This window comes from Hyla sarda, chromosome 1 (genome assembly GCF_029499605.1).
Source record: "Hyla sarda isolate aHylSar1 chromosome 1, aHylSar1.hap1, whole genome shotgun sequence".
In the NCBI taxonomy this organism is placed as follows: Eukaryota; Metazoa; Chordata; class Amphibia; order Anura; family Hylidae; genus Hyla; species Hyla sarda.
The window spans coordinates 150,959,670-150,977,355 of record NC_079189.1 but is presented as its reverse complement, the minus strand read 5'-3'; the positions used below and the strand labels follow the sequence as shown (position 1 = coordinate 150,977,355).

The following is a 17,686-nucleotide window of genomic DNA, read 5'->3' as shown; positions in this document are numbered from 1 at the left end:
CTGCCCCGTGTGACGTCACGCTCCGCCCCTCAATGCAAGCCTACTGGAGGGGGAATGACAGCTATTACGCCCCCTCCCGTAGGTTTGCATTGAGGGGCGGAGCGAGACGTTACACGGGGGCGGAGGCGTGACGTCACACGCCGCTGGCCGTGTGGTCGCCGATAATCAGACCCAGAGCGAACACGCTCCGGGGACTGATTACAAATGGGGTGCCGCGTGCAAGATCCCGGGGGTCCCCAGCAGTGGGACTCCTGCGATCAGGCATCTTATCCCCTATCCTTTGGATAGGGGATAAGATGTCTAAGCCCTGGAGTACCCCTTTAAAATAATAAGCCATGCTTACCTGCCCTGATTTCCCCTCATGTACAGTTTTGAAAGAACCAGGTCTGCTGCCTGTTTCACATGTCAACCCTGCAGGAAATTCCCACTCAGCCAACCCCAGGCCAAGGTGGGTCACGGCTGAGGCCAATAATTGGCTGAATGGGCATTTCAGAGTTATTGGTAATCAGTGGGGACCCATTACCCTGTGAATGGAAGTTGCGGGGGATCATGGACCAGTATGGTTTGTTCTTTATGAAAAACATCAGTAAATAAATAAATAAAAGTCCAGAATGGCAAATCGTGAGTGCCACATATCTTTTTCTCTTCACTAGTCGGACCAATATATGGAGGGTTAAATTAATTTATCAACCTATAGATCCCTATTAATAGGAATCCAAAAATCCCTAATTTCCCATATATATTCTCTTTATGGTGAACCCACAAGCTTTATTAAAGTAATTGTGCATAAACATATAATGAAGACTCACATGAATTAAAAATTAGCAGAGCAGCAGCTCATTATTTGATCTAATATCTAGCTACTGTACATCAAGGCCAGTGTACTCCAACCTAATCTGATTGGCTATACTAAAGTGGAGATGCCCACATATCTTTTTGCCTTAGATCTTACTATGGATCTATACACTAACATAGTGTACCACTGAGTTTCATTATTAGGTATTTAGGACTACTGCAGGAAAAGTAGTATGCCAATCCTTTCTTCTATATGATTGAGGAAAGAATTTAATGTTGCTGGCATTAACCAACATGTTTTCATTAAATCCAGAACAAGACTTACCTGTACAGTATGTTGTCCAAGTGTAAATAATAACCTTCCAAGTATATAAAGATATTTTCTAATATAATGTATGGTATAAGGAATAGCTAAATCAGATGTCAATTCGCAATTCAAAAATCTGAGATGAAATGACTTCTAATGGCTTTTCTGCATGCAGCTATGTTAGGAAAGTGTTTTGACCACATTCTTTGCTGTGAATTCCATGCAGGAATCAGAGATAGTGGGTTAGTACCTACAGGGAGCTATGATGTGAGGACCACCAGAGTTGTGACAAGTGATGTAGCTGCCTCCAGGGTAAAACAAAGGTTTACATATTACACTAGCAATTTGAATGTTTTCAAAACATATTGCCAAGACAGTGGGACTTGGCAGTCGTGGCTGTGTTTTTTTTTTCTTCTTCTTCGTCTTCTTACGTTGTGCATGGCTGGATTAAATGTTATTAACCTTTTTTTCTTCATTTGCCTACAAGAAACTACAAGCAACCTAGTAACCCAGCTAAGAATTCTTTACAGCACTTAAACTTGTCTTCATGGCTACCAAAAGATTACACACACAAATCACTTCACAAAAGTAGTGTAAGAGCCTAGAGCATAGATAACCATGCAGGACAATTGTCTTTTCCAAATTCTTAAATAGTCTCCCAAAGTGAAATGTTTTATAATCGTTTTTTGTGCGGTAGTCATAGAAGAAAGAAAGAAGTTTGGGCACAGATTATCCGTTCGAAAGAAGGGATTTTTTTTTCTTGGTTCCAAGTGAAACACAATAAAGCACATAATTAACTTCACAATTCTTTGTGTCTCTGGTTTGACTGCAGGGAGGAGATGAAAGAGGACTGCTAGGCCTTGCATTCCATCCCAATTATAAGAAAAATGGAAAGCTGTATGTGTCATACACCACCAACCAAGAGCGGTGGGCCAGCGGACCTCACGACCACATTCTTCGAGTTGTAGAGTATACAGTATCTAGGTACTGCATCTAAGCAGCGTGGGGCTGTTCATTGTATTAATAATTCTTTATACATCTAGCTCATTCATAAGAGTTTGCATGTGTACTGGTTGTAGCATTACTCAGTGATTGTAATTCCTTTCCATAGAAAAGTATTTATGCAAGATGTGTGTGGGTCTAGAGATAGATAGATAGATAGATAGATATTTAGCAATCACAGAATCTAAGAGATTTATTTATATATGGCATTACAATGGGAGAAAATAAATCACATAGATTCAGAGGAATTTGTGGAGGATTGTGGCTTATGTAACTTATAGCTACAAGGATCCTGAAAGTAAATTCTCTTCTGTCCAAGAACTCTTTGTTTGCCAAAGTGCAATCTCCCTTGGAATAGACTAAACGATAGATGGATGGATATGAGATAGATAGATAGATAACCAGTCACCAGATATTAGTAAAAAAAAAAAAAAAATTTTTTTTTGCTTACTACAGGTGCACAAAAAGTCGCATGTGCGTCTAAGCACTTTTTTGTGCAACTTTTGTGGGTGAGCAAAAAGTTACCAACAGTTACCAACAACCAACAAAACCAACCAAAAAGTTAACAACAGTTACCAAAAAGTTACCAACAGACCTACCTAAGCAAATTTTAGTTTTCACTTTGCAGTGGTCCCAAATTTATGATGTGTGAAAGTCACATGTAGGCAAAAAGTTGCAAACCTCTTACAAGAAGTCACAAGTCTGCTCCAGGTCTTACCTGCAGTACAAAACTCCTGTAAGTCGCAAGAAAGCCTCACAAAAAGCTCAGCTGTGACTTTTTTGTACTGCTTGTGTGCTACAAATTTATCAACCCCCTGTGATAGTTCAATAAATATGTAGCACATAAGCAAAACTAAAGCAAATAAAAAAATGCCTTCAGAACTCACTTACCAAAGCAAACAATGATAAATGTCCCTCTTAGTTCACAAGTAGATAGATGATGGATGGAAATAAGAAACAAGGACAAACCAGCCCATTGGTAGATGTAGATGAAGATGTAGATGAAACAAACTTTATTTGTTTAAATATGTGGTTTAAATTAATAATTTTAAAACAGGAAGAACCCCAGTCAAGTGGATGTGAGAACCGAGAGGATGTTTCTTGAAGTAGCAGAGCTGCACAGAAAACACCTGGGAGGACAGCTCTTGTTTGGTCCAGATGGCTTCTTATATATTTTTCTTGGAGATGGAATGATAACTATTGACGACATGGAAGAAATGGATGGTTTGAGGTAAAAAAAAAAAAAATACAGACATATGAAAAATGCCTTTTTTTCAATTGCTATTGGGCCATAAGGCATAGTGAGATTGAGCGATATTAATTATTTACTATTACAGCATTTGGTGACATTTTGCATTATACTACATTATAGCCTATGGAACATTTGATTGAATTCTTAGTTACACCCTATAAAATGAAATTATTAAAACAAAATTAAGCAATATACCAGATACAGTTTTAGTGTATGTTCAGACAGGCGAATTTGCTTGCAAACTCGCAGCGTGTTTTCCGCTGGGAATTTGAATGGGGCGGGGCTCTCTGCAAGCTGTCTGCATCCGATTTTCAGCAGTGAAAATTGGGCTTTGGAAAATCTGCCACTGGCTTCAATGCAAGTTTGCAAGCAAATCCACCCATCTGAATGCACCCTAAAACCATGTTTGCACACACACCATAAAAAAGCTCCAATTTCACCTGATACCCTTTTACCTCCATTTTAACCTGAGCCCTGTTTACGGCTGAATAAAAGGATATATGGAAAAAACAGTATGTTAACATTGTGTGAACATGACCTAAAACTTTATTATTTTGTTACATAGTTTTGTTTTATATAATGGTATTGAACTTTGATACATTGTTATTGCTCTGATTTGTTTCTTGTTTGTGAAAAGTTAACAGACCATTTTTGTAAGACCACAGACACAGCTTTCAGCATTTAACCATTTGACTCTTTTTAATCATGTTATTTTTCTAGTGACTTTACAGGATCAGTACTAAGATTAGATGTTGACATTGATGGATGCAGTGCTCTATACTCTGTACCAAAAAGCAATCCTCACTTCAACAGTACAAACCAGCCTCCTGAAATCTTTGCACATGGACTTCATAATCCAGGCAGGTAAGCCACAAGTTATAGTTGTAAATACCTATGAGTTAGGGAGGAAACATACAGTGGATGAAATGGGTTTAAATGGGTGGAGGCTTAATGTTAAGTACAGAAAGATCTATTTAGCTTTAGGGTACGTTCACACTACGGAATTCCCGCAGTGTGAACTTAACATTGGTGTGAATGGGTCTCCACGAGACCTGTTCACACTGCGGAATTTCAGAAGCGGACAATTCCACCGCTTCTGAAATTGAAACTGTTCCGCGCAAAGAAAGAACATGTTCATTCTTTGAGCAGATTCCGCGAGCACTGCATAGCCGTCAATGGTGATGGCTCAGTGCCCCGCGGCCCTAGCGCCGAAGTATTTTCGGCGGCGGCCGCCAGACGGAATTTCCGCTCGCTGAATTCAGCACGCGGAGATTCCGCAGTGTGAACGCACCCTAATGAGTGACTTATAATTTTAAAATGTACCATGTTAATTCTGTAGCAGTTTTGGGACATGTAGAAAAGAGGGCAAAACATAGCTCTGTCCCATTATTAGTATTGTAAACCTTTTTAGGGTTTCCACCATCAAAGTCTTCACAACTTAGGCCTAGGGTGAAACATTTCTCCCCATTGAGTAATCATTCACTTATCACTTGCCCGACATGGAAATGGGATTGGTATTTCACAAAAAGACACAAGCAAGGGGATTATGGCTCCTATTATATCATCCAACACCACTCTGTACATCCCTGAACAAAACATCAGAATAAATGAAAATGTTATTAAAGAGATTAAAAAAACTGTTCTTCTTGAAACTGTTTATGAGGCCAATAAAAATGAAAATGATTTCTTAGGTAGCTTGTTCTTATATATTTTTTTGTTGGAAAACATTCAGTACAACTATTCCAGGCTTAGGAGTCCCATGGGTGGTCCTACTTTGTGTTTAAAGGGGTATTCCAGCTTTATACAACTTATCCCTAAGGATAGGGGATAAGATGTACGATCGCATGGGTCCCACCGCTGGGGACCTCCGCGATCTCGGTGCAGCCCCCAGAATTCTGTGCCGGGTGCTGCCTCCGAGACGTGGATGTGACGTCATGGCCTCACCCCCTAGTGACATCACGGCACGCCCCCTCCATGGTCATGTCTGTAGGAGGGGGGCGTGATGACTGTCATGATCCCTCCCATAGACACATGAATGAAGGGGGTGTGGCATGACGTCACTAGTCGATAAGATCATACAGGTTATCCCCTATCTGGTCAATAAGATCATACAGCTTATCCCCTATCCTTTGGATAGGGGATATGATGTATAAAGCTGAAGTACCCCTTTAGCAGCCTTCGTGGTATGAGTTTGCATGCAGAAATTGCTGTCAGTCAGAGACCACCCACTGGACTCCTATGGTTGTTATATTACTTATATTAAATCTTTTCCCACAAAACTATATATCGATCTGCTGCGCTCCTCCTGTTCTGTAGTATTATGTTTACAGATTCATTTTCAACATTACGGGCTCTATTGAAATAAGCAATAATACAGGTTATGCTGAATTTTTGTTGCTATTAAATTATATATAAACCTGCTCAGATCATCCTGCTTTATTACATGCAGCTTAAAAATTCACTTAAAAGTATAGAATATATGACTCACTTCTTTTGTACTTGCTTTAGGTGTGCCGTTGATCGTCATTCCAAGGATAGCAGTATGAACTCAACAATTCTTTGCTCAGATTCCAGCACCAAGAACAGGTCAAATTCCCGAATATTACAGATCATTAAAGGAAAAGATTATGGTAGGCTACAATGAGATTTTTGCTGTCATCTAAAACAGTTAAAATATTTTGACATCCATAATGGCACATAACAGCTTAAAAGGGTTATGTAGGAATTAAAAAAGCAGAGCTGATTTCTCTAGAAAACAGTACCACACCTGTCCTCAGGTTGGGTATGGTATTGCAGCTCAGTTCCATTTAAGTGAATGGAGCAAAGTTGTAAGACCACACACAACCTGAGAACACCATTTTTTCTATTTCTGGATAATCCATTTAACATCTAAGTCCAATATGCAGCATATGTCTGATGTTGAGGAATAAATCGTTTTTACATTCAGAAGATGACATTTTAAACATACTAATTTTGGTGCATGTAGTTATAATTTTGTTTAAGTAGTAAAATAAAAAATTGTAATCATATGGACTTACAGAATAAAATTATGGTGTCATTTTTACCGAAAAGTGCACTGCATAGAATCGGAAACCCCCCCAAAATTACAAAATAGCGTTTTTTATTCCAATTTGCCCCTAAAATATTTTTTTTTCTGGTTTTGCCATACATTTTTGGGTGAAATTAATGATGGCATTACAAAGTACAAATGGTGGAGCAAAATACAAGCCCTCATATAGGTCTGTAGGTGCAAAATTGAAAGCGTTCTGATTTTAAGAAGGTGAGGTGGAAAATACGAAAGTGCAAAAACCAAAAAAAAACTCTGGTCCTTAAGGGGTTAAGGTCACAGATATTGGTGATGTTATTGGTAAAAGACCAATAGCACTTAAATAAGGGAATTTAGAGAAAGCCTGAAAAGGATGATGTCCGGGAGGTTTATTTAAAGGGAACCAGTCAGCTGCTTCTTGTTGCCCTCTCTGATATGAGGAAAAAAAGAATATTCTTGTTCAGCAAACCTTTACATACATTCCTGCTGTCAGACAAGAAGTAGAGATAATTGTATAGAGACTAAACAATGCTCTGTACAATGAAACTCAACAGATTAAACAAACGTATAATGGAAATTAACATAGTCATCAATATCATTTTAAAAGGAACCTGCCATCACTTTCATGTGACCTGAACCAAAAGTCATTGGGGCAAGCCATGGTGGCTTCTGCCTACCCCTTGAATAATATATCTGTCCCTATACTAAAACAGGAAGATATCACTCAAAACTGGGGAGTGGTCCGAAGGCTCATGGGTCAGGCAGCTTGAAAGTAATGACAGGTTCCCTTTAAATAATAGTTGTAATGTACATAATGTAAATGTATGGTGAACCAGACAGACATGTTGTGGACAGGGTCAGAGTACCAGAGACTCCTCCAGTGGGCCCCAGATGTGACACAATAATTCAACCCTTATTTAGGGCTTCAAAGGTCTAGCAGAAGGCAGCCTTGCTAGAAGCTAACTTTAAAAGCAATCACTAGATATCCTGTTAAACCCTGGGTGTGCAATGAAGTGGATTTACAAAAAGTATTGTGGGCCCTTAAAATGTTTTCACTTGTAGGCCCAAATAACTTCAATCCAATCTGTTGATCAGTTTCAAATTGGGTTCATCTAGTAACAGAACAAATACACACACATTATAAATGGGACTATGAAGTCTATGTGACTTCTCACTTATTATTTTATACATCCTATTTTAAAGAAGACTATTGGGTCTCATTTATTAAGGCTTTTCCATTTACTAGGGTTTTTTGTGTCACATGTGTCTTGCGCCAGAATTCCAACAAAAAATACAAAAAACCCTACTAACTCTCCACTTTACTCAGAAAACCTACAGAGGGGTGTGGCAATCAGGAAAAGGGGCATGTCTCCCAAAAAAAATACATATAAAGAAACCTACAAATTTACTAATGTTTCTGCATAAAATGTGGTGGTTTTGAGCTCTGGAAGACCCAAACAAACAAAGAATCCTCACTCTTAGTAAATGAGGTCCAATTACGTCTCATATACTCATCAGAATTTGCCATCAACACCATTGTACTGTTTTGGCCTAATGCTACAACAGGACCTTTTCTTTTTCAGAAAATGAGCCTCCACTCTTAGAATTCAAGCCACTAAGCAACGGGCAAACAGTTGGTGGTTTTATATACAGAGGCTGTCAGTCGGAACGGCTATATGGAAGCTATGTATTTGGAGACCGTTACGGGTAGGTTACAATTATTGTGACTAGATTACAGTCATTACATAATGGCTGGTTTTGATTTTTATATTGTGAAGACCAGGGAGAAAGTTAAAATGTAAAGGAATAAAACTATTGAGTGAAGGGCTCTACTGACAGAAGGAAGAATTTAACCTTTGTGTGTTTTTTTACACATACATAGGTAGATTGTATTTGTCATATGCTTTTTTTTTTCCAGTGTTTGGGTCTCATCATAACAATGTTACCTTATAGTTGACCACCTGGGCATTTACCACTAGTCATTAACTAATCATGTGTTCCTATTGTTTGGGTTATAATCTAAACTCTACTTTGTATATGGTAAGGATCTGTTTTATTGATGATCATTCTTTTCCTAAGGATAATTGTGGCTTTGTTATATATTTATCATAGTAAGTTAATATACTTAAATACCTTCATTCTCTCAAAGCCAGACTACATTTTAAAGACTGAAGAGAACCTTTGCATATGTACATATGTATATATTACCTTCATACGTCTTAGCATTCTTTTATTCATAAGGCAGCTTTGTTTTGATTCAAATTTCGTCTATGTTAAACAAATTGTAATAATATTTTGAAAGCACAAGCAAATAATGATTGTGCCATTTCAGAAACTTTCTAACGCTTCACCAGAACTCCATCACCAAACAATGGCAGGAGAAACCATTCTGTCTTGGCAGCGGAGCTTCCTGCAGAGGACCCTTCACAGGACACATTTTGGGTTTCGGAGAAGATGAACTAGGTACAACAAGAACAAAGTGAAATTATATTTTCTGTACAGTATGATAGTGAAAGATGCTATTTAGATGTTGGCAACCACATATCTAAATTATTTCTATGAATATATGTCTATTAATAAAGCAAATAAGGCAAAACAGCCCATGTCTGTTGACTAAATCTATAGAAAGCCTCCTTAAAAAACATTTTGACTAGATATTGACTGTAAAGTATACAGGTTTGTACTAAAAGTATAATGAATATTAAAGCGCAACTGTCACTAATTTGTACCCCCATAAACTAATCCCAAGATGCCAAAGTTGCTAACAATCCAAGCATACCTTTTGCTGCTTTCTAGCATCTTTGATCAGGCTAAAAAATGCTTTAGTGACGGTTACACCTATCTCATGTATGTCAGCGCTGGAACTGTGTAATTGACACACAGGTCCCAGCGCATAGGCCCCTTATTCTTCTTACATGTGGGCGGCGACTTTTCTTCTGTAGAAGAAAAAACAGTGCCCGATCTCCTGTCTTCCTAGAGTGCACACCGGCAATGTGATGTGGGGGGCTAGTTTTCACAGCAAGCGCTCGCTCTCTCTGCAAGCGCTCGCTTCCGATGGCCCCAGTGCATGGTGTAATGCTACCAGCAGCAGAGAAAGCAAGAGCTTGCTGTAAAAACTGGCCTCCAGCATCGCATCACCGGTGTGCACTCTAGGAAGACAGAAGAACGGGCACTGTTTTTTCTTCTACAGTAGAAAACTCGCCGCCCGCATGTAAGAAGAATAAGGTGCCTATGCGCTGGGACCTGTGTGTCGATTACACAGTGGTTCCAGCGCTGATATACAGGGGATAGGTGTGGTGGCCGGTGGGCATAGCCACGCCTATCTGACTGTTGCTGACCGTCATATAAAGCATTTTTCTAGCCTGATCAAAGCTGCTAGAAAGCAGCAAAAGGTATGCCTGAATTGTAATTGTTAACAACTTTGTCATCCTGGGATTAGTTTATGTGGGTACAAATTTGTGACAGTTACACTTTAAGAAAGAAATAATCACAATGGGGAGATTTATCAAAACCTGTTCAGAGGAAAAGTTGCCCAGTTGCCCATAGCAACCAATCAGTCGCTTCTTTCATTTTTAACATGGCCTCTGCAAAATAAAAGAAGCAATCTGATTGGTTGCTATGGAAAACTGGGCAACTTTTCTTTTGCACAGGTGTTGACAATTCTCCTCAAATATCTTTAGCAAAGTCAATTTGCTGAATATTAAAATACTTCAGCAATACTAGGAAAGTGTGAACCTATAAATATGCCATGACTAAGTTTGAGCTATCTTAAACGTGAAGTCTGACACATGCTTCTGACATGTCCTTAAATAATATGTGTAACATCCATGTTATATTGGCACTTTTAACAGGTGAAGTCTACATACTGTCAAGCAGTAAAAGCATGACTCAGACACACAGTGGAAAACTTTACAAGATCATTGACCCCAAAAGGTAAGGATTTTTTTTTACTTAAATACAAAAGTAGGCTATTGTAAGAAAAGGTGGGAGGAACACATAGCGTTTGGCACCATTTCAGCATATAATGAGGAAGTAAGAACACTGAGATGATGCAAGGGTAGCCCAGAATACTTTACAGCTGGCAGCAAGATCACATGACTGCAAGTTAGCCAATAATTGCTTGCAATATATTGCATACAGCACCCAAGCCAATCAGAAGACAGTTAGTGGGTCTAAGAGACTGATAAGCCCTATGCACAGTGTTGCGGTTGCCATCTTGGAGAAAAAGCAGAGCAGTGCACAAAGCAACTCACTGTGGGACTACTGATTCCAGAAAGGTTTCAAAGTATAATACAAAGCAATTTGAGCAAAGCATTGTGCAGTGGGATGACCTCAGTGACCTCAGTATTTTCTAGGTTTCACAAAATATACAGCATTTCTAACTAAATTTTGTTAAAAAAAAACATTTCTATAGTGAGAGTAAAAGTTCACTGGGTCAGTTACACTAGGCTAACTCAGTTTTCTAGGTTTAACCATATAAAGCGAGTTTAACAAAAATGCATTTCTAACAGTGAGAGTGAAAGTTCACTGGGAATGTTATGCCATGTTACCTGTATTTTCTGGGTTTAAACAATCATAGAGCATATCTAGTTAGGTTTAACAAAAACATGCATTTCTAGCGGTGAGAGTAAAAGTTTACTTGGTCAGTTACACCTCATTATCTGTATTTTATGCGTTTAATCAAATATAGAGCATTTCTAGCTGGTGTTTAATTAAAAAAAACAATGAGAGTGAAATTTGACTAGAGTTTTTGCGAAAACAGGGCACTTCTAGCTAAGTTTAACAAAAAGCAGCATTTCTAGCTGTGTAAACAAAATAATTTCTCTTCAGCTAGTCCCGTTAAATAGAAGTTATTTTTATTTATCAAATTGTAAAGCTACAAGTACGAAACATCAGTGTCATGCTTCGAGCTCCAGCCACCTGCAGCGGCTGGGAGCGCATTGTTCCCTTGTCCCCAGCTGCCGGCGGGGCTGGGATTCCCTTCGCGGGACACGCCCGCATGCAAATCCCAGCCCATCACTCACCTCTCTCCCCTGCTGCCTCCGCTGTGTCTCAGCTCCAGAACGTGGGTCCCTGTCCCTTAGGGAACGCACCGGAGCTCAAAAATTTTAAGGGCCAGTACGCCCATAATTATTGTGTACACCTGACACCATTGTCACCAAGTTCATGCACCTCCCACATTTCCCTGCTGGATCTTCAGTGCCCCTAGCCTGAGATTAAGCGACCCTTATAGACTGTTAGCTTTACCCTTTTGATCCAGACCTTGTGCTATGTTACACCTTTGACGCCTGTCTTGACCTTCTGCTACGTTTGACTACGCTATTGCCTTATCCTTCAATACCTCGCCCAGCTACCTGTGTGGTCGAGCCATGTCAGGGGTAGCGACCTGGGTGTCGCCTGCTGCAACAAGCCCATCCTGCCTTGCGGCAGGCTCTGGTGAAGACCAGTGGCACCTGGATTTACATCCAGCTCCGTTACATTCAGGATGGCAAATGTAAAGGGACTGATACATTTTAAGCACTATGTGCTTAATTTTACATTATAGGAACAGTCCAGAGCAGCATATGTTTTCAATGGGGATTTTCTCCTACTCTGGACAGTTCTTAAAATGGACAGAGGTGTCAGCAGAGAGCTCTGTGTTCCAAAAAGAAAAGAATTTCCTCTGCAGTATTCAGCAGCTAATAAGTACTGGAAGGATTAATATTTTTTTAATAGAAGTAATTTACAAATCTGTTTAACTTTCTGGCACCAGTTGATACAAAAAAAAAAGTACCCCCTTAATGGTAACAAGAGAAAAAAAAGTAATAAATTCAGAAAAAAAAATGTACAAATATATACAAAAATATGATAATCAGTTGGTTGCATGAATGAATGAAGAAATAAATATTGGTGCTGAGAACAATATATATATATATATAAGAGATGTGAACAGCGGACACATTATATGAGTTAATTGTAATAGCATATTTAGTAGAAATACAAGTGGTCATTGCGCCAGTTCAAATAATACTGTATGTGTGTTTTGAGTTTTAGTATCCAAGAAGCCTGAAGTATCCAAGTAGACACTGCCAGTCGCCACCTCTAGAGGGGCAAAATACCATCTTTAGCAGTACATTATAAAGTCTCCAGACTGCCTCCATGTACAGAAATTCAGTTTCTGGCCACTCTTGAGGTGTTATGTAAACCTTTGTTATTATAATTAAAGTGTTTTTTATGCCTCATTTCCTGGATTTTAGCAAAAACTGAGCATTTCTAGCTGTGTTTAACAAAAAAAAAGCATTTCTAGCTGTAAGAGTAAAAGTTGACTGACAGTTTCTCCAACACTTAACTATTTTGTGAGTGACAAATCACCCCAAAAATAAAAAATACACCTCAAAATATTTTCAATAAACAAAAGTCTGATAAAGGAATGGTTTTGTCGAGGACAGTTTAGAGGAATGAGCACCACTTCCATGTCCTACTAAACATGTTGGTGGTGGTACCAGCACTGTGGCCACCACCCATTTGTCGAGGCATAGTACCAGTACTATCAGCAGCCAAGTGCCTGAAGGTAGTAGTAGTAGTAGTAGCAGCAGCAGGCAAAACTTATCTATGTCTTCCAGGGGTGTGTGGTTTATGAGGATAATATGGCCATTGTGGACTGATTGGCATGTTCTCGGTTATCTAAGGAGGAAAAAGCTGACTACATGAAGTTGAGACAGGTTTCAGTGGATTCCTCATTGTCTTCATTGTCAGTTGCATGGTGTGGTGGAAATGTCCTTCCTAGTCTGTTCCATAATCCTTGTCTTTGCTTCCCCCTGCCTAGTGCTAAACAGAAGGAAAGCAAAAAGCAGGAGTGTGAGGATATTCAGCCTTTAGAGTGTGTTGTAGAGGTGGTGGATGTGTAAGCAGTGGAGAGTATAGCACTAGTGGGACTGTAGATGGTAGGAGTGGTGATTACATTGAAAGGCATCATAGTAGATATGCTAAGGGAGGCAAAGAAGCCTATGATCTGACATGAGAAATTAATACAGAGAGATGTGGCATGGACAATGAGGAGGAGTTTGATAATGATGGTGATGATGATGATTTAATTTTAAACAGGAAGTGGGAACCTTGCGTTGAGGAGGTGATGTGTTCAGAGCAGTAGGGTATTGGTGATACTGTCAGCAAAGAGTGTAGCCAAGGAAGGGCCAGAACATCGGTCAAATGTACTAGACATAGGCCTGCTGGTATGTTCAGCTCAGAAGCAGGTGGAGGCTAGGCAGCTGCATCTGTAGGCTTGAGAAAAAAGTGACTAGAGGAAGTACAAAGTCGGGTTGTGATTTACCTATCTGGTATTCTGCTGTGTGGAAGCATTTTTCTAAATGCTTGCTGTCCATTGGCTACTACAACTACCACCAGTCCACCTTTGCCTGCTGTCAGATGGCTACTACAACTACCACCAGTCCACCACCCTTGCTATCTGTTGGCTACTACAAGTACCACCAGTCCACCACTGCCTACTGTCCACTGGCTATTTCAACTACCACCAGTCTACCACCCCTGCTGTCTGCTAGCTACTAAAACTAACACCGGTCCACAACTGCCTGCTGTCCACTGGATACTACAACCACCACTGGTCCACCACTGCCTGGTGTTTCATGTCTACTACAACATTTATCAGTCGATCTCCACTGCTATCCGCTGGCTACTACAATTACCACAAATCCACCACCCCTCCTGTCTGCCAGCTACAACAACTACCACCAGTTCATCACTGCTTGCTGACCAAACTACTACAACTTTCACCAGTCAACAACACCTGTTGTCCACTGGCTACTACTACTATCATCAATCCACCACTGCCTGCTGTATGATGGCTACTAGTCTACCACCAGTAACCAATGCCTGCTGTCCATTGTCTATTACAACTACTAATCCTGTTGAAATTCCCAAAAGGGAGAATTTTTGGAATGCATGGAAAAAGTCATTACATCTTCCAATAGCTTCTTGTGCATTTTAAAACAATCAGGCATCTGCCAACAAAACGGGATATTCTATTCACCTTTAGTATAATGTTAAAAAGCATGCAAAATATATTCTTAAAACTACAATCCTAAGTGTGTTATATAGGAATTTAAAGCTTTTAGGCAGTGTTATACACACGTTTTGAGAGATATTGCATTGTGGGTTCACTTACAACTTATTTGCCATGAACTTAACTTTTTTTGAAAAGTTCTGTGAACCCGACGAACCAACTTTTTAAAACCTCGTTCAACTCTATACTTTAATATTGAAGTAAAATAATATTTTACCGCTAAGGAAAAGAGAAAAGGGGGCTCAATCCATGCAAGTATCAAAGTACATGGGTGCTAATCAGTGATAAAGGTACTAAACCAAGCAAAAGAGAACAAGCAACACTGAAATACAGCTGCACACCAGAAATAATGCAAATGAACAAATCTTTATCATGCACAAAAAATTCTGTAGACACTACAAATATTGTACTTTTGAGAGAAGAAAGATAAAAACAATTAAAATTGGCTCACTAGGAGCCTGAGCACAACCCTAGGGAGGGGCCATGAACCCCCTCTCCTAGAAACTGACACCCATCCTCTTAAGATGTTAAACAGTTATCTACTCCATACAGAAATACACATAGTACAGTATATTACAAATGTGAGGAAGTCGCCTTAGTAGTGACAGAACACATGGGGTCTTTTGTGGCCCCATCCTCGTCTTTTACCATCAGCATTTCTGCTTATCCATCCAGTCTGGGACGCTTGCTTCCTATACATTGTTCATGATTGCAAGTATTTATTGATGGGATTGTGGCAATACATTTGGAAATAGGAATGGTAGTACTTATGCTGCTGGGATATTATTGCAATTATTTATCAGCATCTTAATATTATTTATTCCCTGTATGGTCTTGTTCCTATCTGTGCCCTCACATTTTTAATATACTATGAGTATTTCTGTATGGAGTAGATAATTGATTAACATCTTAAGAGGACGGGTGCCAGTTTCTCTTGTGAGACAATTTTAATTGTTTTTATCTTTCTTCTCTCACAAGTACAATATTTGAAGTGTCTACAGAATTTTTTTTGCATAATAAAGATTTATTCATTTGCATTATTTCTGGTATGGTGCTGTATTTCAGTGTTGCTTGTTCTCTTTTGTTTGAAATAATATTTTACTTCACATCTCCAGAACTTTCATACACCATCAAAAGTACACCATCAAAATTAGATTGGTAATCCTGAATAATAATACAGCCATACTGTTGCTCAATACGATGTTCAATATGAATCACTGTACACAAACCAGTATCCCCCCCAAACAGTGCCCATATAGTGACAGACACAAGCTCTACACAGGCTCTGCAGAGCATATAAATGAATGCATTGCAGTTACATCCATTAGCTTACCAATGATGACTTCTTTGGGTTGTTTTCTTTCCTTCTCTGTGTGGCTCAGACCACAATGAAGACTTCTTGCAACCAACGCTCAGCTCCGCAAAATCTATCCTTATACAGCGCTTTTTCCATCTTTTCCTTGCCCTTATCATCCTAAATATTGCCTATTATTTTGCCCTTATAGTATGAGTAGGTAGGAAAGTGGGTTGGTAGATAAATGCCCCCTTTTGGTAGAAAATACCCAACCTTTTTAGGTAGATGCCCTCAGTAGGTATCTAATTTCCCCCAATAGGTAGATGCCCCCAGTAGCCCTTCCGCTCTTCATTAGGTAGATAGACCCAGTAGATAGACCCAGTAGGTATATCATTTTCCACATGAGGTAGAAGCCTTTCCTGGTACATTATCCCCTTACTAAAAAGATGCCCCAGTAGATAAATAATCACCCTCCCCATTAAATTGATGAACCCAGAAGTTTCATGATTTCCCTACATTAGTTAGAAGCCCCCGGTAGATAAATAACCCCCCCCCCCAGTAGATACAGTATTTAGTCAGCCACCAATTGTGCAAGTTCACCCACTTAAAAAGATGAGAGGCCTGTAATTGTCATCATAGGTATGCCTCAAGTATGAGAGACATAATGAGAGAAAAAATCCATAAAATCACATTGTCTGATTTTTTTAAAGAATGTATTTGTAAATTATGGTGGAAAATAAGTATTTGGTCAATAACAAAAGTTCATCTCAATACTTTGTTATATACCCTTTGTTGGCAATGACAGAGGTCAAATGTTTTCTGTAAGACTTCACAAGACAATGTGATTTTATGGATTTTTTCCCCTCATTATGTCTCTCATAGTTGAGATATACCTATGATGAAAATTACAGGCCTCTCTCATCTTTGTAAGTGGGAGAACTTGCACAATTGGTGGCTGACTAAATACTCTTTTGCCCCACTGTATATAATTTCCCCCATTAGGTAGATAATCCCCCACCACCCAACATTAGTTTAACCCCTTAAGGACCGGAGGTTTTTCCGTTTTTGCATTTTCGTTTTTTGCTCCTTGCCTTTAAAAAATCATACCTCTTTCAAATTTACACCTAAAAATCCATATGATGGCTTATTTTTTGCGCCACCAATTCTACTTTGTAATGACGTCAGTCATTTTGCCCAAAAATCTATGGTGAAGCGGGAAAAAAAATCATTGTGCGACAAAATTGAAAAAAAAACGCTGTTTTGTAACTTTTGGGGGCTTCCGTTTCTACGTAGTACATTTTTCGGTAAAAATGACACCTGATATGTATTCTGTAGGTCCATACGATTAAAATGATACCCTACTTATATAGGTTTGATTTTGTCGGACTTCTGGAAAAAATCATAACTACATGCAGGAAAATTTATACGTTTAAAATTGTCATCTTCTGACCCCTATAACTTTTTTATTTTTCCATGTATGGGGCGGTATGAGGGCTCATTTTTTGTGCCGTGATCTGAAGTTTTTAATGGTACCATTTTTGCATTTATAGGACTTATTGATCACTTTTTATTCATTTTTAAATGATATAAAAAGTGACCAAAAATGCACTATTTTGGACTTTGGAATTTTTTTGCGCGCACGCCATTGACCGAGCGGTTTAATTAATTATATATTTTTATAATTCGGACATTTCCGCACGCGGTGATACCACATATGTTTATTTTTATTTTTATTTACACTGTGTTTTTTTTTTATTGGAAAAGGGGGGTGATTCAAACTTTTAATAGGGGAGGAGTTAAATGATCTTTATTCACTTTTTTTTTTCACTTTTTTTTTGCAGTGTTATAGGTCCCATAGGGACCTATAACACTGCACACACTGATCTTCTATGTTGATCACTGGTTTCTCATAAGAAACCAGTGATCAACGA

General features: G+C 39.0%; 1 protein-coding gene and 1 long non-coding RNA gene across 7 annotated transcripts in view; one reads left to right on the top strand and one right to left on the bottom strand.

The window, feature by feature from the left end:
* HHIP (hedgehog interacting protein) overlaps positions 1-17,686 on the top strand; it is a 127,232-nt gene that overhangs the window by 81,901 nt on the left and 27,645 nt on the right. For all 4 annotated transcript variants that reach the window (XM_056562869.1, XM_056562870.1, XM_056562871.1 and 1 more), the window contains exons 5-11: positions 1,935-2,086; positions 3,162-3,335; positions 4,077-4,220; positions 5,865-5,986; positions 7,986-8,109; positions 8,735-8,865; positions 10,254-10,335. In XM_056562869.1, coding sequence (XP_056418844.1) covers positions 1,935-2,086; positions 3,162-3,335; positions 4,077-4,220; positions 5,865-5,986; positions 7,986-8,109; positions 8,735-8,865; positions 10,254-10,335 — 929 coding nt within the window. The remainder of the gene's footprint in view (positions 1-1,934; positions 2,087-3,161; positions 3,336-4,076; positions 4,221-5,864; positions 5,987-7,985; positions 8,110-8,734; positions 8,866-10,253; positions 10,336-17,686) is intronic.
* The window catches only part of LOC130359784 (uncharacterized), a 29,202-nt gene continuing 20,259 nt past the window's right edge, over positions 8,744-17,686 (bottom strand). For all 3 annotated transcript variants that reach the window (XR_008890468.1, XR_008890471.1, XR_008890469.1), the window contains exon 3: positions 8,744-8,861. This is a non-coding gene — a long non-coding RNA (uncharacterized LOC130359784). The remainder of the gene's footprint in view (positions 8,862-17,686) is intronic.